Source organism: Mus musculus, chromosome 18 (assembly GCF_000001635.26).
Source record: "Mus musculus strain C57BL/6J chromosome 18, GRCm38.p6 C57BL/6J".
Classification (NCBI taxonomy): domain Eukaryota; kingdom Metazoa; phylum Chordata; class Mammalia; order Rodentia; family Muridae; genus Mus; species Mus musculus.
The window spans coordinates 25,491,011-25,516,506 of NC_000084.6; the positions used below are offsets into that span (position 1 = coordinate 25,491,011).

A 25,496-nucleotide genomic window follows, 5' to 3' on the forward strand; every position below is an offset into this window, starting at 1 on the left:
GGAGCAGGAGGAGTCGGAGGGAGCAGCCCCCATCCTAGGTGAAGCTGAATGGTTTGTTATCTTTACCCACCAAAGCATTTACTTTGGTTAGTCGCCCGATCCACAAACACTTTCGAGGAGATGACATTACCGAAAGGGAGGAACATCTGCATCAGCTCAGCGTCCCCAAACTCCTGGGGCAGATGGTAGATGAGCAGGTTACAGCCCTCGGGCCCTGCGGTGAGGGGAGGGGTGGGCAGGGAAGGGGGATGGCAGGGGTGGGGGGGAAAAAGAGACAGAGGAAAGGTGAGCGAGTTAGGCAGTGCAGCAGGGAGGGGAGGGTGGGGCTGGGGCTTGAGGGTGCTTTAAGGAAACAACCCCCAAAGAATGGGGGTGCGTTTACTAAGCCCTAATTATTAGCTCTAATCTCCACTTGGCGGTGGGCAAGTCACAGGATCTTTCTGTGCCTAGGTGGTCTTTTATCAAGCATCAATAGTGGGCACCCTAGCAGCTCTGGGGCTGGAATGGCAGGCAGGGTCAATTAGAGAATGGGTGACTATGCCAAGACTAGATCAGCTGTCTGCCCAGAAATGGGGTGCTGAGGAAAGACCACAGAGTTGTTGGATATTGTCTCCTGCCCAGTCTATGTTCTGGGGAGGGCTGAGAAAATGGCCCTCATCCTGTGCTGGGGACACTTCACTTTCTCTCCCACTCAGGCTCAGCTCAGACTGGCCAGAGAACTTAAGGGATGGTACATAGGCCCAGTTCTTTGCCTGGTCTGCCATCTTCACATAGTTTCCTTCCAAAGGCCCGGCTACCATAGTCCACACCTTATATTCCCTCCTAGTCTTGATGACAGAAAACAAGATTTTTCCCTTCCCGATCAATCGAGTCACAGAAACAGCTTCAGGCTCCACGGCTGTCAGGGCACCCCGGAGCTGCCTCCTGTCATGCGAACAGCACTCAGGACGCTTCCACCCTAGGAACACCCTTGGGCTGTCCTAAGCACTTTGTATGGGACTCACCCCACCCTTGCGGCATCCTCTGGCTTAGCTACACTGCCACTACTACTGAGTTCCAAAGAGATTAAGCCATCTGCCAAAAGACATCTTGGTGGTGGGGGTGGTGGAGGAGGAGGAGGAAGAGGGTGAAGCCAGGATATGCACCTTCAGGGTGTGGCCTTCCTAATGTGAACTCTACTTTCTGCCTATCTGTCCTGAACACTAACCTTCCAGGCTTCTTTGGGACTTTGTGTTCCTGGAACTTGCAGATAAAGCTGTTCATTTACAATGGTCAAAGGATAAATTTTAACTGCGTAAGTGGAAATCTTCCCTAGCCTGTGTTTTGTCATCTTAAAAAGCACCTGCCATGGATCCTTTAGACTTTGAGGTGACTTGAGGTCACTTCAGGGATGATGTCGAAACATGAACTCCAGTGACGGTCACGAAATACCAACATGGCTTGCTACAAGCTACGTGGCTTAGGCAGTCAAAATGTATTGTCCTCCTCACTCAGGACCACTAGGGCTGCCAGGTAATCCAGCATGGGGACACATAACTGGCCCTGGATGCTCTTCTGCCCTCCCACTGCCTGCCTCTTTCTGACTACCCCACTACTTCCAGGCCCAGAGCTAGAAGAAGATTCCTTTGCCTGTGAAAGCCACCTGCTAAGCTCCTGACCTTTCCTGTCCCCAGCAGCCCCTCCTCCTAGACCCTCTGTCAGTAGATGGTACATTTAGATCCAGGCATGGGTGTGCTTCCTTTCCACCACCCAAACTTTGGTGGGCCCTTCTTTTATCCTGTCTGCTCCAACCATACCATGTTCTTGCCACTGCATGCCAGCTGAATGTACCTCTTGATGGTCCCTTGATAGGGCCACCTTGGAGGAAGAAACCACCACTGAAGACCAATCTAAATCAGAGTCCTCCAGAACTACTCCAGATCCTCTCCCTACACTCTAGCTCCCTGAGACTTCTTCTAGCCTTTCCCTTCTAGTGGCCTAAGTCTGTATCGGGCTGGGTTTTTCTCTCCACATCTGAGAGGTTTTCTCTCCAACAATAAGGTCACTCACTATGGCAGGGCCATCTGCCTTCTTCCATCCGTGTCTCTCCCGTGGACCAGCGTATGCCTCCCCTCCTGTTCTCATCTATACTCTTCATGTCTTCCTTGATGGCTCTACTCTATCCCATGCTGAAAACAGCCTTGGAATTAGGACCCTGACTCCAAATGTAGATTCCTCTATGGCCCTTCCGAGACATCATCTCAGTCCTGTCTGCAAGATGTGGCTGAACCTTCCCTCCTATGTTACCCTAACTGGGATGTTAGGAGCCGCTATTGTCCGCAGAATTAACAATGATCATTCACAGAATCCAGTCCAACCCAGAGCAGTGGTGACGTGTAGCTACAGAGATAGAAAGTGGCTCTCCCTGACCACATGTAGACCCATGCAGAGCAGCAGCCATAGACATCCCAGAGATCCTGTGCCATCCGTGCAACAGGTAGCCTGGGGACAGGGTTAGGCATCTATTGGTTTTCAAGCTCAGCTCAAAGACTAGGAGCTGGCAGGAGGGATCTACCCAGATACCACTGTGTTCTGGTAGCTGAGCATGTTCTAAGAGATCAACTGCAATGAAGCTGAAGGAGTAGAGCCTTCTTTCCCATCCAGGCTTCATACATCTAGTGGAACCTGGCTTTACTTGCCTCTGTCCCACCCTTCTTCACATCTCCTGGGCCCTAGGCTCACCTTATGCTTGGTAATGTCTTTTGTTCCTGATGCCCCATACCTATAGCACACACCTCCCTACTTCTGTGTGCTAGAGTCTTCCTCCTTCCAAGCCCAAAACTTGTTCCCAGTGTCCTAACCCAACGGTGTATGCACCATGTGTCTGTCAGTTTCTGCATTCAGGCCCCACTCCTTCTTGCCTTATACTTCCCTAGGGAGCCCATAGGTCATGGTCAGGGGAAAGTGATGGGTCTATGGAATATTTCAGCTCCAAGGAAGGGACTTGTGGACTCCAAGAGGACTGTGGCACAGGGCCTCGTATGGGGAGCAGGGTGTGGCTAAGGTTGCACAGAGCTGGAAAAATTGTGAGAAGAAAGCCACAGCTAGGCCCACAGGGCAGACAGAATGGGAATTGGGAGCAAGGGTGCAGGAAGCAGGAGACTTGAGTTTAAAGATGGTAGCAAGGGCAGTCATGTGTGACGGGTTAGTATGGCACTAAGATGTGGTGTGTGTGTGTGTGTGTGTGTGTGTGTGTGTGTGTGTGTGTGTGTATGCTCATGCACATGTGAATGTGCAGCAGGATTTGGAGATTCATAGGCTTTTAAGACACATTCATTAAGGGATCTGAGTACAGTGAGAGATGAGCAAGTAACAGGAGCCATGTGGCCTTTTGGGCACAGCTCTCTGCTCTGTGGCTGGATCACCTGGTCCATCCCTTGTGGCTCTGACTTAACTGAGGAAGGTCTGGGTTGCAGGAAGGCAGGCTCTTCAGGAGAAACAGGGCCTTTGAGAGACTGTTCCCTCCTGCCCAGCTCAACAGTGGAAGTTGGTTCTCAGCTACTGCAGGGCACAGGGATAAGGAAAGGGAAAAGCCCGCCGCAGACCTCGGGTCCTGGGTTTGGGGAAATGTGATGGTGCGGCCCTCAGAGCTGTCTGATGCATGGGGACATCCCCTGCGAGGTTTTAGAGATGATAACTGGGTGGAGGAGGGCTATGTGTAGACATTTGCTGCATGGGGTACAGGAGAGCAGAGCTAAGTGAGTTGATACACGCGTTTCTCTAAGGAATTGTCCTCACAGTCTTTACTGTGTAAGTGATGGAGTAGAGTGACGTGTGTGGAGTCACCTAAGCAGGAGATGACCAATACAAGAGTCAGACCCAGAGGGGGTGTAGTTTGAAATACATGCTTGCAAACATTTGGGGGCTACAAGTCTGTTAAGGGAATCTTTCCACCAATAGGATTTGGATCAGTGTGTTCCAAAAGTCCTTTTGTAGTAACCAAAACCCCAGATCACTGGTGTAATCTGCTGCAGCGACCACACATCTGACATTCGGAAACTAATAGAGCTTGCCTTGTGGACTTCTGGGACAGGTTTTGTTACAGGTCGCTGTTACTAGAAACTGAAGAAGATGAGGTCTTGTTGTCCCTGCTTCTCAAGCCCAGCTCTCTGAGGCAGGGCTTCTGAGACAATTGCTCATACAGTTTCCTCTCTTGCTAATTCTGTGGCTCTCTGCTTACTGGAACAGAACCCAACGAGTGACATCACGTAGTCTCTACCAAGGCTCTGGTCTTGCCTGTCGTGCTCTACCAACACTCTGACAACTACACACAACCTTCCAGGGCATCCCTCTTCATTAGACCTGCACTGTAGCCACAGACAGCTCATCCTGCCCATGGGGCCTATCTAGGAGTGCTGCCATTCTTTCCCGGTCACTGGGAGGGTATGTGTATCCTGTACAGGACAAACCTGCCTCCATTGCTTAGCCCTTCTAGCCACGAGCATTTATTTCTCCCTGCCCTCCACACTGGCCAAATCCTACCTGTCAGGGAAGGCAAGTGTCCTCTACTTGCTCCTAAGGCACCTCACTTCCCTGACTACCTCAGGCTAGACACCATTTCCTTCCCAGTGCTCGGGGTTGCAAAGGCTGCCCCACTGCTGGAGCTTCACCTCCTGGCTCTGCTCTCACACACTGGGAACACAGCAGATGGACCTCAGACGAACACCCCAGGGAATGCGCCTGTGTGGTCTCCATCTCCATAAAGCTGAGAACTCCCTGGAGCAGGGACAAGGCCCCCACCAGCAAATACATCCTCAACCTCTTCTAGGTCTTGTTTAAGAGTGACTGAAAGGGCTTGCTGCAGAAGGAAAACAACCTTCCCATTCTCAAGGGTTGGTTTTTAAAAACCACGGTACTTGTGAGCTGTGTCAGACCACTGGCAATTGATGGTGGGATGTGGGGAAGGTGCCTTGCGAACGGCTTGCTGGCCCCTGGGGCATGGCCTCTGATCATCTGCCCCTGGGCCAGGCTGCCACTTTGGTTTTCAGAGCTTCCCACAGGATGCACATCTCCTTGTATAAATAGGCAAGGACATCTTCTTCTGGCCCTATAACTCTCCTACCCACTTTCACGCACACATCTAACCACGGTCCTGTCAGAGGCCTGGAGAGGTGAGAAGCCCGGGTAAAGCATACTCTTCAGGGAGCGGGGAAGGGAGGGGCAGAGACTCACCTTCTCTCTGTTGCTGGGGAATCATTGGCGGTGGCTGAGGAAAGGCCTGGCTAATCTGACCATAGGCAGCAGGGTAGGCAGCTGCTGAAGAGCCGAGAAAGTCAAGAGATGGCAACAGGGTGCAGAGAGACACAGACAGGGTAGGAAGCCAGAAGAGAGAGAGAGAGAGAGAGAGAGAGAGAGAGAGAGAGATCAGTGTTGGTAAGGGCCACCAGCCATGCACGCGCACGCATGCACACACACACACACACACACACACACACACACATGCAACTCTAATCTGAAACAACCACAGCTGGCCTGTCCTCACTTCTCAGATGATACCTGGTGAGAAGTAAAACGCTGTCTGATGGAGTACAGATGTGTGTTCCCCGGGAGTGCACCTGATGTTCTGTTTGGTTGGAAAAGGTCAGAGGGAGGGCAGGAGGACCATCTCTCTTGGCAGCCCTGCTCAGCTCCCACAGCCACAAAGCCTGAGGTTAGAGCTGGGATAGGGCCCACAATAGTGGAGCGTTGTCTTAGCTGAGCAAGGACTGCTTCTCCTGAGCTCTGACCTTGTGAAGTTAGCCCTGTCATCCACAGGGGGTATCACTAGATCTCCAAAGCCACTGAAGAAGCGGCTCAGGCAGGCCAGACAGTGGGCACAGTCTGAGAAGGGATGAAAAGAGTACGCAGCCAAGTGATGGGACAAAGGAAGTGGCTTGGCTGACAGTGTGGCTGGATTCTGTGACACCTGACCTGCTGGCCCCAGGCCTTCTCTTTCTGCCTGCCTGTCCATTTTGCTGCCTCTTCTCTGGACTCCATCTTGCTTCCCTTCCAGAGTCCCTTCTCCTCTCAAACCCGCCTGGCCTCTGCTTCCTGGGTCAGAGACCAGGAACTGCACAGAGTGGCAATCAACATAGCTGTGTTGTGGCTGTGTAGCACGAGACCACCAGGCATGTTTGGTCCTGGCAATCAGTGGGATGCAGACAGAAAATCAAATGTCGCTGTTTTACTCTGGCTCACCAACTCCCTCCACCCCCATGCCACAGAGCCATGTAGGGACCTGAGGGAGAGGACAGCCCAGTGGTAATGGAAGAGAGTATCTCTGCCAGCACCACCCCCTCCTTCCATCTAGAGCCTCTACTACTCCCTTCCTTATACAGAGCTGGCACCAGATCTGGACAGGAAGGCACCCCTGGTGCAGGTATGTGGAGACCTAAGTACAGTGAGAAAAAGAGGCAAGAGGCTGCATGATACTAACGTCCTGCATACTGCTGCACTCCAGCGTAGGCCTGCTGCAGGGGGTCGGCTGCGGTGGGGCTCTGTGCTGCAAGAAGGCAAAAGAGTAGAGGTCAGTGATGCTCATCCAAACTAGCCCCTATCCCCACAGTGCCCAAAGATACCACTGTGGCTGTGCTGCCTTCCTAGTTATTACAGGCTGTCCCTGAGACAGGGCAGCTGAGACGGGCACCTTGAGAGCTGGGTCTTGTTGGGGTTCTCTCTTCTGCACCCAGAACCTTGAGCAGATACACAGTTGTTCATTCTAACTGGGAAGCGCATTGTGAAGCTGGCCTGGGGTGGGGCTGAGATCAGTTCATGCAGAAGTTTATGCTGGCTGGGAAGAGATGCCAGACCATGAGGGTCTCGGTGGGGAGACAAGATGGCCCTGTCTTGAAGAGGGATCGGGATCCAGGGATGCTCAGGCTGGGGGCCTTTTGTTCACAGATTCCCAAAAGAATGTAGGAGCCGTAAATTAAAACAAACAAACAAACAAACAAACAAACAAACACCACCAGCTTGTAGATTCCATACGAGTGAAATAAAGGCTCTGGGAGGACTCACCCTGACACTCTGTCCTTGTGCTGGGTAGTTTTTTGTTAACATGACAAAGCTCTGGGAAGAAGAGCTCCAAAAGAGAAAATGCCTCCATCAGACCACCCTTTAGGCAAGTCTGTAGGACATTTTCTTGATTAATGATGGATGTAGGAGGGCCCAGCTCATGGTGGGTAGTGCCATCCTTGGACAAGTGGACCTGGGCTGTATAAGAAAGTGGGCTGAGCAAACCATGGGAATCATTCCGCTAAGCAGCACTCCTCCATGGCTTCTGCTTCAGTTCCTGGCTCCAGGTTCCTGCCTTGGCATCTCCCACTGGACTGTAGCCCTTGATATTTTAGCCAAATAAACCCTTTCCTTCCCAAGTTACTTTTTATCATGGTTATTACCACAGCAATAGAAAGCAAAATAAATCTTCCCCCTTGGGTCTGCCAACAGGACTTGGAGAAAGATACCTCCCAGAGAAATCAAGGAGCCAGAAAAAGAAAAGCCTTGTATTAGAACTTTAGCAAGACTTTTGGGGAAGCTGGGCTGGGGGAAGTTTTGCTTTATCTCTGGCCCTTGTTGTTGCTAAGATCTCAGTAGAAGAATAAAGTATGGGCCAGCAGTGTGTGCAGCCCTTGGTTACCAAGGACAGTGATGTTGACTGGAAGAAAGGTCTGGCCCAGGAAGATGTGTGGAGATAACTGTCCACACACTGGGAGGATCCAACTCCATTATGTCGGAAAGAAACAAAAAAAACCCTAGGTGGCAGAAAAAAAGGCCTCCTGGGATCAAGTGCCCTTTGACCCTCAGCAGCCAGGCTAACTGCCTGTCAGGATTCAATGCCTTTAGTAGGGAGGACTCCCACATCCTTATAAGCTCTTGTCCATGAACCTTCAGCTAAATTTTCTCCAGAAAACAGCACCTGGGGTTCAGAGGAACATTGAGAACAACCTGGGATAAAAGTCTTTAGAGACAGGAAGGTGACAGATATAATACCTCTTAGGAATTGTGTGTGTGCATGTGTGTGTACAGAAAGTGTGGCTTTACTTAGCAGGAGGAAATTCAACAGGAATCCTGCGAGCTATTCCCTGCCTGAGACTGTCCCAACCCAAAGTCCAGTCCCTACATTTTTCCCACGCTGGAGGCTAGAGCCAAGAATTCCAAGCTGTGATATTTGGCAGAGCTAATTTCTGCTCCCTCTCACCTGTCTCCTTTGCTTTCTTCTGAGCTCTCTAGAGTGGAAGCCATATCTGGTTTGTTGTTTCGGTCTTGCCAGATGCTCACCCATGCAACACCTTTTTGCATGTAAGAAATGGTGCCCTTTTCTTACTGCACGAAGTTTGAAGCCAATGTGCAAAACAATCTGCAGAACTTAGAGGCAGTGCCCAGCATATTGCGAGGAGCTCCGTAAACAGTGCATTGGGAAGAAAGTATAGATAGCTCTTGGTGCTTGTCAGAGCCAGTTCTTTCAGTGTTGTGCATGGCCGTTAAAACCGCACACATTATGTACTTTCAACATGGTCGTGAGCAAAATGGGAGAACAGAGAAACGAGTGGGGCTAACATTTGGAGAGAAGCACGCAGAGACCCCTCTCTGCTTCTCTGCCTAACGACCTCATTAGTAACTGCCAAAAGTGAGCATTTTGAAGGATCTCGCTCATTACGGTGGCTCCAAACTACGCATTTAAAGATGGTAAATTAATTTTTTAATGTACTACATTTCTCCTTTCCTTCCCTTCATCCCTCTTCTGGGTCTGTCAGGGAATTGTTTATGGAATGTGGCAGATTGTTACAGATAGGGGAAAGAAGTGTCTCCAAGCTCCGTCAGAAAAATGGCTCACAGATGTGAGTGAGGGTGGGGATGGATTTGGCGATCCAGATGGGCTTAGAGGCAGGGAAGAGTGGAGGAAGAAGACACCCAGATGTGCCAGCAGTAGCATATCCCAGGCGACAAGCCTGAGATTAGCAGGGTCACTTTTGCCTCTAGCAGGCCAAGCTCCTCCTTGACAGCCTGTGCCAGCATGAGTCCCCATCCTTAAACAGCACACCAAATCCCCTGGGCTCTAACAAGATTGGCCTCTGGTGCTTATTGGGTCTACCTCCTAACAACCCTGCCCTTTCCCAGCAGGCCTTTTCCTGACTCTTGGTCTCCAGGACAGCTCATTCTAGGGCTGCAGAACTCTCACTTCCCTTGTTTCTCTAGTCATCTTCAATAGAGAACACTCCCTCTTGATCATACTCAGGTGTGCTGTTTAAAGATGGAGTAGGAAGGTGTGAATATTGTACTCTCAACCCAACTTTGACCTCCTAGGGGACAATCCAATGTCCTGAAATTCTAGAATCTAGTGAAGACTTGGCTTTTATGACTCCCTTCCTCTGATCTCCAGAAAGGAGGACAGCCACATCTCTATTATGCTAGTCTAGGACTAGGGACTCTGCTTCCCTGCCCTGGTACCTGTCATCCTTTGTATAAGAAAGAAGAAGTGTTTCAGAACAGTTGCATGCTCTTGCCATGTGAGTTCCACTTAATTTGACAGGAGCAAAGTCAATCAGCAACCAGAACCGGTCTTCATTTTCACAGTTCACCTCCTGAACACAGACCGAGGAGCTGTCCAACAGGAGCTGTCCGAAGTTCTGACTCTGTGTGTGTGTGTGTGTGTGTGTGTGTGTGTGTGTGTGTGTGTGTGCGCGCGCATGCAAAGACTGGATTGGAATGTAATGTCTAGATGTCCGTCAAAAACAAAACAACAACAACAACAACAAAAACCTTCAGTTCCTTCCCCAATGAGTCCTTTGTTACTTATCACTAAAGGTGGTTATTCTTTTAGCTCCTGCCCTCCTAGTTATTACAGCTCAAGTTCTTAATCAATTTGTAGTTACTGGCCTCTTTTTTCTACCTGGGTTGTACATTTACTTCCTGTGTCTTTTCTTCCTGTACATAGTCCCTGGAATAGAATTTTCTTTTTTTTATTGATAATAAGACATTCCATATGTTACGATTTTGGTCCTTTTTCTCTCATTACAGGGTTCCTGAAACTGGAAGGTGGCTGGTCCTCTTCTGTCACATCTGTGGTTCCACCAGGGCATGATCAGAGGTCTGTAATTGTGTATTCCTTCTTCTAACAGTGAGTCAAGGAAGAATGGACAAGATGTCTACTGCTCAGGGAAGGAAGGACTTACCTGGGTAGGGGTGAATGCCATTGGCAAACACAGCTTCCGCAGCAGGCTGCCCATTGGCCTGAGGGGGGAGGCCCGTGAAGCCGTTCACCCCAATGGGGGATGGGATGCTAGGCACAGCTGGTGCAGTGATGCCTGGAGGGGTGCTGCCACCTGGTTTGGGGGAGGCAGAGGGATTGGAGAAGAGAGAAGGCAAGGGTGGCAAAGGTGAGGAAGAGTGAGCACGGAGTTCTACTTTGCTACTTCCCAGGGCTTTGGGGCAGTTTTGGCCCTCATAGCTACCCTATCTTGGTGGCAAACTATGCCTTGGCTTAAATTCTTGAATGTAATGTTTTCATTCATCTCAGATTATTCATTGTTCAAGGCAGAGCCCCCTACCCCATGAAGATGTCTCTAACCACTGAGTGTTATCCTTGAACCTAGAGCATACAGACTTTCCTCAGTGTTATTGACTCTGACCACACCTGGCCCTTTGTTTTTTTTTCAGTAGCTCTTGTGCACTCTAGCCAAGTCAGGATTGGCTAGTCCTTTTTGGGTCTGTGACAGGCTTATCTGCCTCTCCCAAGAAGTTTTGCTCTTCAACCCGAGGAGAATTCTAGATCCTTACGCTGAGGAAGAGGTGACAATTCAGAGTCTAATCTCAGCCCTATTTGACTTCCTTCAGTAGAAGCAATAGTGGTGGTCATGGTAGTGATGATTGTGTTAGGGACAAATGACACATTCTGTGTTCCGGGTGGTGGATAGCAAGATAGAGGAATGTTAGTGTGCTGAGGCCCCACAGGATGGAAACAGTCCATCTCTGTACTGTAGCTGAGGCTGACCTACTTCCCAGTCCCATGAGTGTCCCTGAGGTTGGGGACCAGAACTACATAATAGGGTGATGTTCTAGTTGGGCCCAGAGATATCTCAATCTTTTGTGGCTTTGATCTTGGAAAGAAATAGTTGGGCCTCACTGCTGTGGTCTGGTACAGAGAGCCAGAAAGCTTGGTCAAAGGGAGCCTACCATATGAGCTCATCCTTAGACTTAGAGCCGATGGCTTCTCAGTGTTGACCCGTTAGTCATTTGGAGCCAGATAGTTCTTTGTAGGCAGCTGACCTATATATTGTGAGATGTGTGGCAGAGCCTCCCTGGCCTCAACACACTAGATGCTAGCACTCTCTGTTATGAGCTGTGGCAAACAAAAATGTCTGTGGACATTGCCAGATATACTAAGGGTGGGAGGCAAAATTGTACTGGACAAGAGCCAAGAGTCAATCAAAACCATGTTTTGTGAGATGGGTTGATTCCAGTGCTTATCCATGGATGTCTCATGTGGTTCTCTAACTGGTTGTGTAGTTTCTTGGAAAATGTCCACTCGTCAAGGTTGGCTTAAAGAGAAAGGCCATGGCGACTGTACAGGCAGAGCTATGCTGAACCTCAAATGGGAATGTTTTCATGTCATTCTCTTTTCCCAGACACTGACTGTTAATAAAGATAAAAATGAGTTGTTTTTAGACAAGGACCCAGGATGAACAACTTGAGAGAAACTATATCCCCCTGAAATCTTATTGTGGATTTCATGGTACCCACATCTCATCTCCCCTTGGACACCTACAGATCAGAACATTTTTGAGACAAAGTACTTGGGCCTAGACCCTATGTGTTTTTACTATAGAATGAAACACTAGTAGCTGTAGTGATACCTGAGCCTGGGTCCTGATATTGTTTCCCCAGGTCAGAGACTGACTGGCTCACCTGAGGTTGGGGTCATAGGTGCGGCTGCCAGGCCATTCATGTTGAGGGCCGCCATCTGCTGCATTTGGGCGGCAGCGAAGGCAGCCATGGGATTCAGGTAGCCTCCTTGCGCGACCGATGCCATGAGGGCTGCTTGCTGCTGCATCAGCTGGGGCAGAGGGAGTGGAAAAAATATCACAGGCTTCCCGAGGGGCAGCCCTCCCACAAGGGGCTTAGCTCCTGGACACCGACTTCGAAGAGCATCGGGGACCTGACACAATCTTCTGGTCTCTACCCCTAGAAAGCCCTGAGGCCTCTCTCTTGCCTGCCTTAGTCTCCACTTTCCTGGGATCTGACTGGCTGGTTTTAAAAGGAACAGTAGGGCCTTTGGAGATCTGCGTTTTGCAGGGTGAAGGAGAGAGGCTCACTCTTATCTATGCTCCCCAGTCTGTGTAAGGCATGTTGTTCTGGAGAATGGCACCCAGATTCCTACAGACCTGTTGGATGAGCCATATGTACTCAACAGGGTAAATTTCTGCTCAAATTTGTCACATAGAAGAGACAAGAGAAACGTGACTAGACCCCCAAATGTTATTGCAAAGGTGAGTGAGGACTGGGAAGGCTGCTGTAAACGGTCAAAGCTAGACTCTGCTCAAGAAGAGAGCGATATTTACAGGGTTAGAGCCAGAACCCTGGAGGACATCAGCACCACCATGCAGTGATGGTGGATACAGTCTGGAGGCAGAAGAGGGCAGTGTTTTAGAGAGGATACAGCTGTGGAAGACTCAAGTTGTTGGGGGCAGAGGCAGGGGAAGAGTGGGTACTTGAAGCTTTGAGTCACTTCACAATTCCAGCCAGAGGTAACTAAGGAAAACCTCTGTAAGTCAAGTTTGTGGAGTGAGGGCCAAACTCCTCACTATTACTGCACTGGAGCTCTCTAGCCTTCACATTGGTTTGGAAGAGGGTAGGGTACAGGGGTGAACCTTCTGGCTACCCCACCAAGGGTCTTCTCTGGGAACTCCTCCTCAAAAATAAGGACAGCACCCCACCTCTTCCTGGCAACCACCCCTACCTGGATTCTCCTCTTAACTCCTGAGACTACACTCGCTGACGTTGTGCCTGGCATTCTCTGCTCTGGGGACAGAACAATGTAGGCATCCCTGTTCTCTGGGGCTGGGGCAACGGGAGCGCCAGAACAAACCCCTGCCCACCCTTGCCCCCACTTACTGCCTGAGCATAGGCGCCATAGGCTCCGAAGGGGATGGCCATGGGGTTGAACATGCCCATCTGGCCAGCCATCTGCTGCATCCGTCGCATTGTGCGCTCCTTGTCAGTGTCTGCAAACTTGACCACCAGGCTGGAGGAGGCTCCCTGCAGCCAGGGTGGCACATGAGATCCACTTGTTCCAGTCTTCACCCCCAGAGTTCCTGCCCTGACCCGTCCCACCCCTCGCGCTTTCTGTGGGGTACTAAACCGAGGTCACCCACGGGTACCAAGTTTAAACCCCATCTTTTCTGGCTTGAAAAACAGTGGTAAGGTTGATGAGACCCTGCACGCACCCCGAGGGTCACACTCACAGGCATGGTCTGGCTGCCATGTAGAGCGTTGATGGCGGCTTGTGCCTCGGCATGGGAGGAGTACTTCACAAAGGCGCACCCTGTGGGGATAGGACAGGCTGAGCCATGGCCCTGAGTACCCAGGGAGAGAAAAAGAGAGACATACCGGACAGAGACAGGGCGGGCAGAGAGGACGTGCCCTGCCCCCCCCCCCCCAAGAGCATAAAATATGAAGGGGACAAGACCGTGACAGAAAGGGGCACAGAGCAGTGAGACCCACGGCCTCCACTCCTCTTGGTCTCCTCGAGGACCACCTGATGGTGGCACGAGCATCCTTCCCAGGCCTGAGTGAGCACGCGCGCGCGCGCGCGCGCGCACACACACACACACACACACACACACACACACACACACACACGCACCCTTGCTGTTGCCGTCCGGCCCGCGCAGGATAGTGCACTCCTCGATGTTCCCGAAGGCCTCGAAGAGGCGGCGCACGTCGTCCTCAGATTGTTGCTTGTTGAGCATACCCACGAAGAGTTTTCTATCTTCTAGAACAAAATTAGGAGATGCTTACCGGGGCCAGGGGAAGAGCAGAGGGGGGAGGGGGAGGGGGAGGAGTCGCCGGTAAAAGGGCGAGGCCAGAGAGGGAGGGCAACGGGGATAGGGGAGGAGCTTGGCGGAAGCGGGCGGAGCTCACAGCCAAACAGGGAGTGAGAGGGAGGGGCTGGTCGAGAGGTGAAGGAATTCAGCCAGCGCAAAAGCAACTGGGAGGGTGAGGTAGAAGCTCCGCAGGACCGGATGGAGCTCACAGTCAGAGGTGGGTGGGGTGGGCAGGAGGAGCTTGGCTGGAAGCAGCGAGGTTACGGTGTGCGCGGAATAGTGGCCGGGAGGATGGGAGGTGAGGAGTGCAGAGCATCCAGAGCAAGTCGGTGTCAGCGAGGAGCAAGAGACAGATAGCAACGACTCCCTCTGCCTCCTCCTGCTAGAAGGCAGTTCTCTCTCTGAGAAGCCTAGTCCCGGGTCTGACGTCTGGCATAGGGCACAGGGTCATCTAGGATGCCTTGTGTAGTGTTCCTCCCTCTAAACCCCATCTTCCCTAGTGCAAAAAATGAGGTGAAATAGGGAGTCTTCCTAGAACCTTGCCTGGTGACGTTTGCTCTGCTTGGAGAGTCCTGGGATAACTCCTCTTCTAGGACAGCCTATTGCCTTGTACTGTCTTGTACTGTCTCTTCTCTCACTGCTTTGCCTGTGAGATTGGTTTCTGTCTGGCTTTCCTCCCACATCCTATCTCCAGATGGCTCCCTGGAGAGAAATGCTAGATCTCTGTGCTGCAGCACGAGTCCTTCAATATCAGGCCCTCGATTTGATTACGGAACGAACGGATGGAGGGACAGCAAGGAAAAGGATCAGAAGCAAAGCCTAGGGAGAAACTGGATGGGTAGAAATGAGAGAAAGAGGAAGGATAGAAACCTTAGCGCACTGGTTCTCAACCTTCCTAATGCTGCAGCCTTTTAATACGGTTCCTCATGTTGTGGTGACCCCCAACTATAACATTATTTTTGTTGCTACTTCAGAACTGTAATTTTGCTACCCTTATGAGTTGTAATGTAAATATCTGGTATGCAGAATATTTGATATGCAACTCCTGTGAGTGAGAGGGGTCACAACCTACAGGTTGAAAGCCACTGCCTTAAAGAAAGGAAGTTGGGAGAGAGGAAGACTAGAAGGAGTCCTTTGAGAGGAGGGTGGGAGCCTGAGACAGAAGAACGTTCAGTACTTCCTGGGAGCATCTGAAGCTTGCCTCTGCCTCAGCCGAGTGCCCTTTAAGGACTCCAAGTTCATGGGCAGTATTTCCGAAAGACTAAACTCCTGTCGTTTCCTTATCCCTGGACCTCCCCCCTTAAAAATTCTCTTTCCTCCCTTCAGAAAGGCATGGCACCTCCTTTGTGATGTAGCTTTAAAGCCTGGGACTCAGTTCCTCGCCTCACCCTCCTGATGTCTGCATGTATTCCTTTATTGTCTCTGTGGCAGCTTTCTGATTGCATTAAAATTCATCTCCAATGCCTTTCTATCCTGCTTCTTCCCTGTGGCCAGAGGTGTTTCTCCCTTATTTGTTGTCCTTTCGCCCGCCCGAGTCTCCCTTTGCTATGGAGTTCTCTGGAGACCTTTTCAAGCATGCAGGGTGCTAAGCTGCCTCCTTGCTGACCACTTTGATGACCCCAGGGAAAACGTAGCTAGCTCACTTTTCCCCAAAGTGACAAGACAGCAAAACAGAACTGGCTCCAGACGTCTTCTTCTCTGGCAAAGGCTACACAATGCAGATGTTCCTATCTGGATCCTGAGGATTATTGGTCTGTACTCTTCCTTCCTCTTTGGATTTTGTTACCATGGAGTTAGTCCTAAGGCTTGTATTTCATTCATATCAAGGGCTAGGAAGATTCTGAGTCTGGAGTAGACCTCCTAGGCAGGCCTAGCATGTCATATTCAATTTCCTTGCAGCCCAGCTGTATAACTAACTGCCTCATGCCTCGGGTTTTCTAGGTCTATAAAATGGGAGCAATGTGGCCTTCCTGTCTATGGTTCTGGGAGTTGCTGGGGGGGGGGGTGGGGGCAACAGTGCTTAGTGGAGAGTAATAGCAAAATTATTTGGGATTCTTTTTGCTATAGGGAAAGGAAATGGATGCTGTTTCTTCTTGGTTTGCTCTGCCCTGATTTTTTTTTTTTTTTTTTTTTTTTTTGGCCAAAAAATCATCTCTGCTCTGGAATGTAGTGACCACCAGCCAAGGTCTCATCTACCCTCTGCTTCTAGATCCCGGGTGCCCCTGCTGCTCTTTTTCTCTTTGAAACCAGGAGTATTGGTATCCTTGGATGTGCAGAAGTGCCTGGAGTTCTGGGGGCAGGAGAATGGCATCCTGGAAGGTAGGTGACAGTCCCAGAGAGGGCAGCTCCGCTCTGCATCTGGATGTCAGCCCCCCGTGGGATACAAGCTTGAGCTTGTCAGAGGACCCAGGTGTCAAGTAAAGTTGTGTATAGCCACCAGCGGAGGGGCTGAGCAGAGCATCCCAGGCCCTTCAGAGACTTACTGTGTGCCTGAGAAATGAATCTGAGATGTGCCTCGGGATTGGGGGAGGGGGTGTTTGTTTTTGAGTTTTTCTCTTTCTGAAGGTGGAAAGGTTGTACCCGGGGATCCAAGGCTTTTGCGTTATCGACCCCAAATCTGTGCCATGAAGCCCCAGAGAATCATCATGTCTGGATTCCTAGTGGATGGTCACATCTAGTAGCTCTGGGCTATAAGCCAGTAGGGGCTAGTTTGGAGAGAGGACATGCTATGCCCAGAAGGCTCCCAAGAAGGTGGGCTAGAGATATGACCTGCAGACCTACAACCTGGAAAGTCTGAATAAGGAGTCAAGGGAACTCATGGCCACCTTTGTCACCTGCTCCCATGTGATTCAATAGCTATACATGAGTATGTAACGTTCCTTGTTCCTCTTCTCCTTCTCCCTGTCCCCCCTCCCCCCCACCAGGGCTTATATCTGAAACATATGCTGCTCTCCCTTATAATAAACTTTCAACTTTGTGTCACTCTGGCTAGCCTGAAATTCTTTCCCGCAGTGTAGTCAAGGATGTAGTGGAGATTCCTTCTGGTGTCAGGGCTTGCAAAGAAGAACCCTGGGACCTTGCTTCTCATTTGCCTCCTGTCTGCTCTCCCTGCCAAGCAGCACATAACACCTCCCGGTTCTTCCAGCCTGCGAGAGATTTATTGTCTCAGAGCCCCAGTGTGACTCTGAGCTTTTTCCACCTATAAGATGCCCTGGGCTGAGCCTCCCAGGATGCTGGTGGAGTGTGTGAAAAGGCAGCAGAGTCGTTTGCAGGAATCTCTGACTGAGCAGAGATGAAGACGCCTGCACGCACTCTTTTGTCTAACCTGGTCTTCAGATCAGTGTGGCAGAAGGAAGGGTCCTTGTTACAACCAGAGAGTTTGTAACCCTGGAGCATTGCTGTACCATTAGACAAAAAGGGCTCGATAAGGACAACCCTTGAATGGGCGCTTCAGGCTTTGGCTTGGCTTAGCCAGTCTAACCCCAGCACAGCCTCAACTGGGGAGCACATTGTTGACCACACAGGGCAATTGGCCCCAGAATGGTCAGGGTGGTTGACAACAGAGCGACTTAACTTGCCAAATGCCAATATCTTGGTGACAATGCTCAAATTCCAGTTAAATTTTCAAAGTCTGATTAACCCATTACCCTCGGCGCTAAACAATACTTCCTGCTTAAGGGTAGAGTGCTGCAGGGGTACCATGGACCTCGATCAGATAGTGAATGCTGTTTTCTTTTTTTACTGCTGCAGAATTTTCTCATCCCCTTCCCTCCAGGTGCTGTGGGGCATGGCATGCATATTGATGAGGCACAAGCTAGGGAGAACCCTGGGGTTGAGGGGGCAGAGGAGGAGAGTTAGAATCAGTGGTTTCTGGTTATGTGGCTGGTGAGTAGGATGGCAGGAGGCAGGGGATGCTAAGACTGTGGACCAGTCCACATATGGCCATTGATGGAACTAGAGACATCACAAAGCTTTAACCCAGGTGCATACAAGACAAGGGTCTGCAAACTCCTTCTCTGGGCGGAGCAAAGAGCATGGGTTGGTGGGAGGGGGGAGGGAATTGGGGGAGGGGCATCCCATGCTGGACTTTCCAGAATCTCTTGGGTATCATTTACTGTGTAATTGCTCCCCATTGAAGGTGCCTTCTTGGGTAAACCCCTGAAGCCCCACAGGCATGAATTTAGGGTGTGAATATCAATTACGGATCAGCTAAAACCTTTCTTAAGTGGATTACAGGGAGTCACTGTTGACAGAACAGGAAGAGCTAGGCACCCCGATAGGAAACGGGGCTCTTTTGAATCCTGCTTCTCATACTTTCTGGCTATGTAACTTTAGACAAGGCATGCACTCTGCCTGAGCAGAGCCAGGTGAGGATAAAGTGAGCTGGGCTTTTCTGAAGCTCTTTAGGACAGGGTCTGTCACAGAACAAGTGTTCAATAAGTGCTTGTTACTGTCATTGTTAGCAGCCATCTCTGCTGCTCACCCACAGGGCTGCTGGATGTTAGGTAAAGTGTGGAGCACTGAACTACCTAAGAAGTCCCAGATTTTCCTTACACCCTCCTGGTCGTCGGACCACTGAGAGGCTCCCTAGCATCCTCTGGGATGCCTATCTGGATGGAGCCAAAACAAGGGACACCTCTACCTGCTCTGTCCTAGCTATGCTGACCATCTCCATATGACATTTCCACTAATTCCCCCAGGCCATATCAGTCAAGCATCTATGGGTCCAAAGGGATGAGTAGGGACCACACCAACTCATTGAACCTGCATCTATGTGTGCAGTTTTCAAGGTTGCCAGACTACATCATTTCCAAGTCCAGAAGCCCCTGTGATCTCTTCCCTATTCCCCATGGCAGCCCCTCACTGCTGCCAGTGGCAGCACCCAGCCTCAGACGTGTCCTCTACACAGGAAGGCCATGGACAGGGATCGACCTCCTTCCTGGATGGTCACCCACTGCTTCGGTGATGCAGCCAGTTCTCAGTTTCCCTGCATCCACCAGGAAAGTAAAGCCGGCTTCGGATCCCTCTGAAGCCAGCCATGCTGGCTGTCCCCTTCACTTGGGTCTCAGGGGTCAACTGGCAGACCTCAGAAGAACTCTTGCAGGAGAGACCCAAGAGAGAGGAGAATAAGGCCCCCCTTCCTCTCTGCTCTACTTCTCCACCCTAACCCCCACTGTGACAGAGCTGGTGACAGGCAGCTGGGCTGGGAACTGCCTCCTGAGGATGAAAGGCTTACTGCCTGGGAAGAGGCTGAAGGAGACATCAAACCAGATCAAAGGCTGCTGGGACGAGACTGCAATGGAATGCAAATGAAGACCCTCACCCCTCTGGCCCCCATGGGCAAAGGCAGTGCCAGGCCTTGATCTGACTGGTTCCCTCCAGGACTGTGTTGTTTGATGTTGGTGTGGGAGGAAACAGAAGCTATAGAAAGCATCCATTCCCCCTTCTCTTGCATCCCTTTAGCCAGCTTCATCCTCTGTCCTCTTCCCCTCCTTAGATGGAGGAGCCATCGCTACCCATTGCTTGCTCTTTGTCTCTGATATGACCTCCAGGCCCTGCTCTCTACTCTCCAAACAGCAGCTAGAGTGTAAAAGCAAGGTAGAGCCTGTCCTTCCTGTGGTCCACACAATAGCTTCTGTTTCTAGCAACTGTATGAAGCCCAACTCCACTCTGCTCTTCCATGAATGAGTGACCGGGCTGACTCATTGGCCAGTGACCAATGGATCTGGCATGTAGTAGATTTCTCAGTGAGCAGCTGCTGGCCTGAGTGAATGAGTTCCCCTGCTCAGCGAGTCTTGGGGGTTGGAGTTGAGGTGGGGCTGGGACTGGTGATAGGTGGAGGGTATGTGGTAATGACCTCAAAAATCCTTAGAAAGGAAGAAATGAGTGTCCCCTGGGCGTGAGTGTATACCTGCCTCAGTGAGAGCAGAGTCTAAAGCCAAGTTTCTCAACTTGTGAATCATGACACTTTTGGGTATCAAATGACTCTTTCACAATGGTCGCCTAAGGCCGTTAGATACCGCAGATATTTACATTATGATTCATAGCAGCAACAAAATTACAGTTATGAAGTAGCAATGAAGTCATTTTATGGTTGGAGGTCACCACAGCATGAGGAACTGAATTAAAGGGTCACAGCATTAGGAAGGTTGAGGACCACTGCTTTAGAGAGATGAGCAGTGTGGGCTTGAAGTAGGAGGGGTCTGGAAGGTAGGAGCTGGATTCTGGGGGGCTCATGGGCTGTGGGGATAGCCAGGCTTTGCATGTGTGTGCACCCTCTCTGCTTCCTCCTACACACACACACACACACACACCATATACATACCATACACACCCCTTTCTCCTTCTCCTTCCATCAACTGGAATCCAAGTACTTCTTCTCCAAGGGACTGAGCCCCAAGCCTCACCTTTGACACTCGGGAACCAAACACAACCTCAGACTCGGCTCATTTCCCTTTCCTGTGCCCACCAGGTCCCAAATAGGCTCTGTCTGTCCCATTCTTAGCACCATTAGTTTTCCGTGGCTCACTGGAGACTACCAGGCTGGGAATCAATGTCTCAATGTCTCTACATGATGAAAACTTGCAGGACTGCCCTCCAATGTCATGGAGTTTCTAATGCTCTGAGCATGCCTGCTCTGATCCTGCTGTGTCAGCAGAACCTGTTCCATTTACCCAGCAGCGACCAGGACCCAGCTATAAAAGTAAGTGCTCTACAGGCATGGCAGACACTATTCAAGAGTACAGATGAGGAAACTGAGCCACACGAAAGGTAAGGACCTATCCGAAGAACTCCGACTGAGTCTTTGGAGAAGGCAGGACTCATGCCACGTGGCCTGAGTGGAGCTGTAGTCTACAGGCTTCTTCTGTCATTCTTGACAGAAGATAGGATTACTTAGAGTTCTCACTCTCTGCTTTCTCCTTCCTCCATCTTTGCCCAGACAATTGGCAAATGCCCAGTAACCACCCTGCTTTGTGCAGGCCAGGGCTCCAGCCCAGAGCCTAGAAGTGGGTGAATGGGTGGGGCCCTCATTACCCACTGCTCAGTTCCCAGGTATTAGCCTCCCGATCATTGCTCAAACCCCATCAGAGTCTTGTCCAAGCCAAGATCCCTTGATATGAAATCTCCTGGGTGCCCACGATGTAAATCTCTTTGTTTTGGAGTCCACAGGCCACCTGGTCTGTACAGAAAGGATCTTTTCTCTCAGTCACACAGAAAGTCTGAGGTGTAGCACTGTGGCTTGAGCCGCGCTATGAGGACAATCTCCCTCCCCTTCTAATGTCTTCTTCATTGCTTGGCTTCTTTTCAGGCCAGAAGGGTAGAGCTTGAGACATATTTAAGGAGACCTAGAAGGTGCGGGTGTTTTACTACCTTGTAGACCGTGGGGAGCAAAGCAGAAATGTTTCCTTCATTATTGTGTTCTCTAAAGTCCCTAATGGGGGTTCTGAGTTGGGCCAGATCCAAACCTTGAGGTTCTGTGCCTGTTCAGGGGCAGGGTGGAGAGTGTGACCGAGGCCACACCCACTTCTCTTGCTGCCAGCTCTTCTTGACCTTCCATCTGTGAATTAGGCACATCAGGGCTCCCAGCAGGAGCATGGGACATGTGGTGGCTTTATCTAGAAGTCACCTTTTGCTGAGCAGGCAGTGCACAGTCATCTCTCCAGGTAACTGATTACACATTTGATCGGGTACATTATCCTTCCCAGGCACACAGCACACAGCAGACGGCCCGGTGTTCTGTGGGGACTTCTCAGCAGCCGAACCCTGTTGTCTAATGGGGTTTCCACTGGCGTCTGGCACAGTAGCCTGCATTTCACCCATCACGGGATAATTTATAGCATAATAGGCCTTTTCCCCCCTTTATATCATGCTGGAGCATAAATTATGGCCAGTTTGTCCTCAGCTCTCAAGGAGACAGACAAAGCAGAGCTGTGTTCCAGCCAGGGGAGGAGGTTTCTACAGGGGGTGGCCTATGGTCTGGTGGTCCCCAAGAGAGGAGGGGGGCCATGGGATAAGAGACCAAGGACTAGAATGCTGACAGGGCCACACCTAGCCACAGAGCTGGGGAAGAAATATATGACCACTAAGAACCATTTGTCTCTACTAACTGCCAAGCAGAACCTAAAATTGAATCTTGCTGCTGGGGAGAAATAAAGCCCAGGCAGCTACCACTGCCTGCAGACAACCTGGCCTGGTTGTAGGCTGACCCTCATGTGAGCCTCACATCCTCTCAGCTGTGGTTTGGCTTCCCGCAGCCTCAAAGAATAGGCATTCATAGCTTTGGTGTGTCCATGAGCCATCACAGTTCAAAGCACCAAATGAGGCCTGCTGAGGAGCAGGGTAAATGTCTGCCCTCTGGCCTTCCACCTTTTTTTTTTTTTTTAAATACAAAGGACGGGCCATTCTAGTAGGTGCTGGAGAAGGTGAGAGCTTGCATCTGGCTCACTGGAGTGGGCATGGGTATATAAGCCCAGGGTCCAGAGCATTCCTTTACACAGCACCAAGAGGGGCGGCCTGGAGAGTGTGGCTTCCACGCCTGCGTCCCAGCTCTGGCCATTACAAAGATCTCTGGGGTTCCTCAACCCAGAGGAGGAGGAAGGAAGAAAGAAAGAAGAAGGATGAGGTCTTCAGAGGCCACTCGGCCCCAACGCTTCCGGAGTGACCTAGTGTTGTCCTCCCTGCAGCAGCCCCACTGACCTCCATGGGAGATGGAGATTCAGCTTGAAAGTGGGCTTAGGTGCCTCCCTTGATCTCTTCAGAGCTTATGTCCTGCGCTCTCTCTTCATGGGAATTACTGTCCTTCAGAGTTAGGTGGTAAGAATCACAGATCTTATAGGGTGATGTTTCAGCTGTGCCTGCCATGAAGGTTACTTGGAAACTTTCAAAATACAGATACTTGGGGCTGGCCTCAACATCAGGGCTGACTGATTAGTCTGTGGTGTCTAGGCGTGAGCGTTTTGGTTTTGGTTTTAGAAAGCTACCCGTATGCAGCCATTGCTGGGAAGAGCTTACAGTAGTAAGTTTCTCCTGGCGGATGCCCCTATTCAGACCTTACAGTTCTGGCTTCCCACCTGCCTGCAGGGCAAGGCAGGATTCTAGCTCCTGCTGGTGCTGGGAAGGATGCAACACCATGTGTTCTATGCCCTGACACTGGAGCCCATCTATTCTCCCTGCCCCTTCCTGTCACTCACGGGATCATCCTGAACGATGCTGTCTGACTTTGGGTAGTAGAGAATGGAGAAGGCTCTACGTCAGCGGCCTTTCAGTGGCTTTTCAAACTCTTCCTCTTCTTCCTCTCTTCTCTCTGTTGCACCCAGCAGGCCAGCCCTGCTCTGAAGAGAAGTCTCAGCTCTCCTTTCATTATCCAGCCCCATTCTGCTTTCTCACATTGATTCGCCACCCATCCCTCCTAGAGTTGCTCTTGCCCTCTCTGCTGGAAACTAGAGGTCCCGTGCTTAAGTATACATTGTGTTAACTCATGACTGATAATGGAGTCTAGAGAGACACAGAGATGGATGGATGGTAGACATGATTAATAAAGGCTAGATCTCCAGATTAAATGTTAGATGATAGATAGATACACAGATGAGAGAAAAATGAGGGCTGCAAGCAGATAGATTTATGATGGATGGCACATGAAGAGCAATAGGTAAGTGTGGATGGTGGATGGTTGTCAGGCTTCCTAGAACTTCAGATAAAGGCTCTGAATACAAAGGTCAGAAAACGTCACAGCCTCTACAATGTTGGCGTGTGGGCTCTTAAAAGAAGGAGCCCTTGCTGACCCCAGACCTGCCGAGAAGCAACCTGCCTTTCTACCCCAGGCCCTGACATTCTGTTTCCCAATGGGCTTCTCCTTAGCACAGATTTCAATCAAGTTGGTTATTTGTGGACCCCTGAATATTTACATGGTTTCCCCGGGGTCTACTGGTGAGCCAAGGTCACCTCCTGAATCCCAGATGCACCCGATGAGGACCTCCCTTCCTGGGAGAAGAGGGATAGCTTCAGTCTAGGTGTTTCGTTCACAAAGACCAAGGCCGTGGTCTCTAACCCAATGAAGCGATTTGGCTTTTGAAGTTTGGCAGGACTGATTCGGCCCTGTAATTAGATGGCAGGTGGTGGCCCATATGGTGTGTGCAGAGCTGTAGCTATTCATTCTCATGGTCAGAGATCATGGCCTTAGAAGAAACCGTGAAAACTAACTCATCTTTAGTCCTCACTATAGATCAAGCAAGCTCTGTATTGAGTACTCTGGCTTTATGAAGTGGGTTCCACTGTCACCCCATTTTACAGATATAGAAAGTGAGGTATAGAAGAGTTTAGTAGCTCTCTGAAGGTGCCAGGGCTTATCATCAGCAGAATCAATCTGAATTCAGGTAGTCCAGCTCCTGAGTATTCATCTATGGTATAAAACGCAGCACCCCACCACCACCCTGGGGGTGTTCATCAAGCTCTGATGGGCTCAGAAAGACACTCAACTCTGGGAACTGCACAGCAAACATTATATCTAATGACCAATAGAATCAGAAGGGGGAATGTCAGTTTGCTGTAGGAAACTAAGTAGTCACCATTGGTGCATGGCTGGCATGGTAAACAACAAAGGAGACTGTTCTTGCCATTAAGGGGGGTTTTCTGGGGACTTCTGTTTGGCACTTTGGCCATTATGAAGTTCATTTGACAGAGAAACAGAAAGGAGATCTTACGTGCCCCAGAATCCTACATGCCAGCCCCGAGCTGTCCTGGTTCCCACTTATTATTCAGTACTCAGTCACACAGTCATTATGTCAACAAATTATGTACAATACACTATTGCTAAGGTAGGATGAAGGAGGCCTGACAGAGGGGGGTGAGCTAACACAGAGCAGGAAGAGTTTGCCAGACTCCAGCATTTTCATGGCTGAAGGCCATGACCCATAAGGCTGAATACAGAATAAGAAAGGGGCTGTTCCACCCAAGCCCAAGCCAAGCAGGCTGAAGAGGCTGATGGAGAAAGAGGAGCTTGAGAGGACAAAGGCCTGTTTCCCCTTTCTGGGGCAAGATGGGGGGGAAGAAGGAAATCTAGAGAATAGAAAAACGCAGAGTCACAGCTCAATTACAAGGAACTAGAAAAGTGAGTTTTGAAGAGGAAGGTATGACCTTCCCGCTGACAGCCCTCAAAGGAAATGACCCGGCAGGATAATTTTTGCCAAGTCCACTTTGATGAAACAGGTAACTGGGAGTGAAGAAAACAGTTGAAGCCTCTGACTCACTGGCTCCCTCTTCTGCCGAAGCCAGACATCTTCCAGTCTGTCTTATGCCCTGTTTCAGGACTGGATGATCCCTGCCCCCATTTGATTAAGAGCAGCTAACTAAGGCTCAGGGAGGCTAAGTAGCAGGCTGAGACTCACACTGGTGGTAAGTGCTGGAAGGATTAGAGCTGCTGTCTGGAAGCTGGACCAC

General features: G+C 50.5%; 1 protein-coding gene and 1 long non-coding RNA gene across 77 annotated transcripts in view; one reads left to right on the plus strand and one right to left on the minus strand.

The window, feature by feature from the left end:
- Nucleotides 1–25,496, minus strand: part of Celf4 (CUGBP, Elav-like family member 4) — a 276,901-nt gene that overhangs the window by 13,391 nt on the left and 238,014 nt on the right. For 9 of the 76 annotated variants that reach the window (NR_155529.1, NR_155531.1, NR_155526.1 and 6 more), the window contains exons 4-11: nt 13,880–14,005; nt 13,479–13,558; nt 13,129–13,272; nt 11,923–12,070; nt 10,191–10,340; nt 6,455–6,520; nt 5,212–5,292; nt 131–214 (exon numbers count right to left, since the gene is read on the minus strand). Coding sequence is in view for 64 of the 76 variants with exons in the window: in NM_001362328.1 (NP_001349257.1) it covers nt 131–214; nt 5,212–5,292; nt 6,455–6,520; nt 10,191–10,340; nt 11,923–12,070; nt 13,129–13,272; nt 13,479–13,558; nt 13,880–14,005 (879 nt within the window). In the remaining 12 variants the exon portion in view is untranslated. Of the gene's footprint in view, nt 1–70; nt 215–5,211; nt 5,296–6,454; nt 6,521–10,190; nt 10,341–11,922; nt 12,071–13,128; nt 13,273–13,460; nt 13,559–13,879; nt 14,009–25,496 lie in introns of all 76 variants that reach the window. The other 67 variants (NR_155527.1, NR_155524.1, NM_001362327.1 and 64 more) reach the window with 23 other exon arrangements.
- On the plus strand, nt 14,086–17,042 carry Gm32825. The gene is made up of 2 exons (XR_386110.2): nt 14,086–14,277; nt 16,231–17,042. It is a non-coding gene; the product is annotated as a predicted gene, 32825 (long non-coding RNA).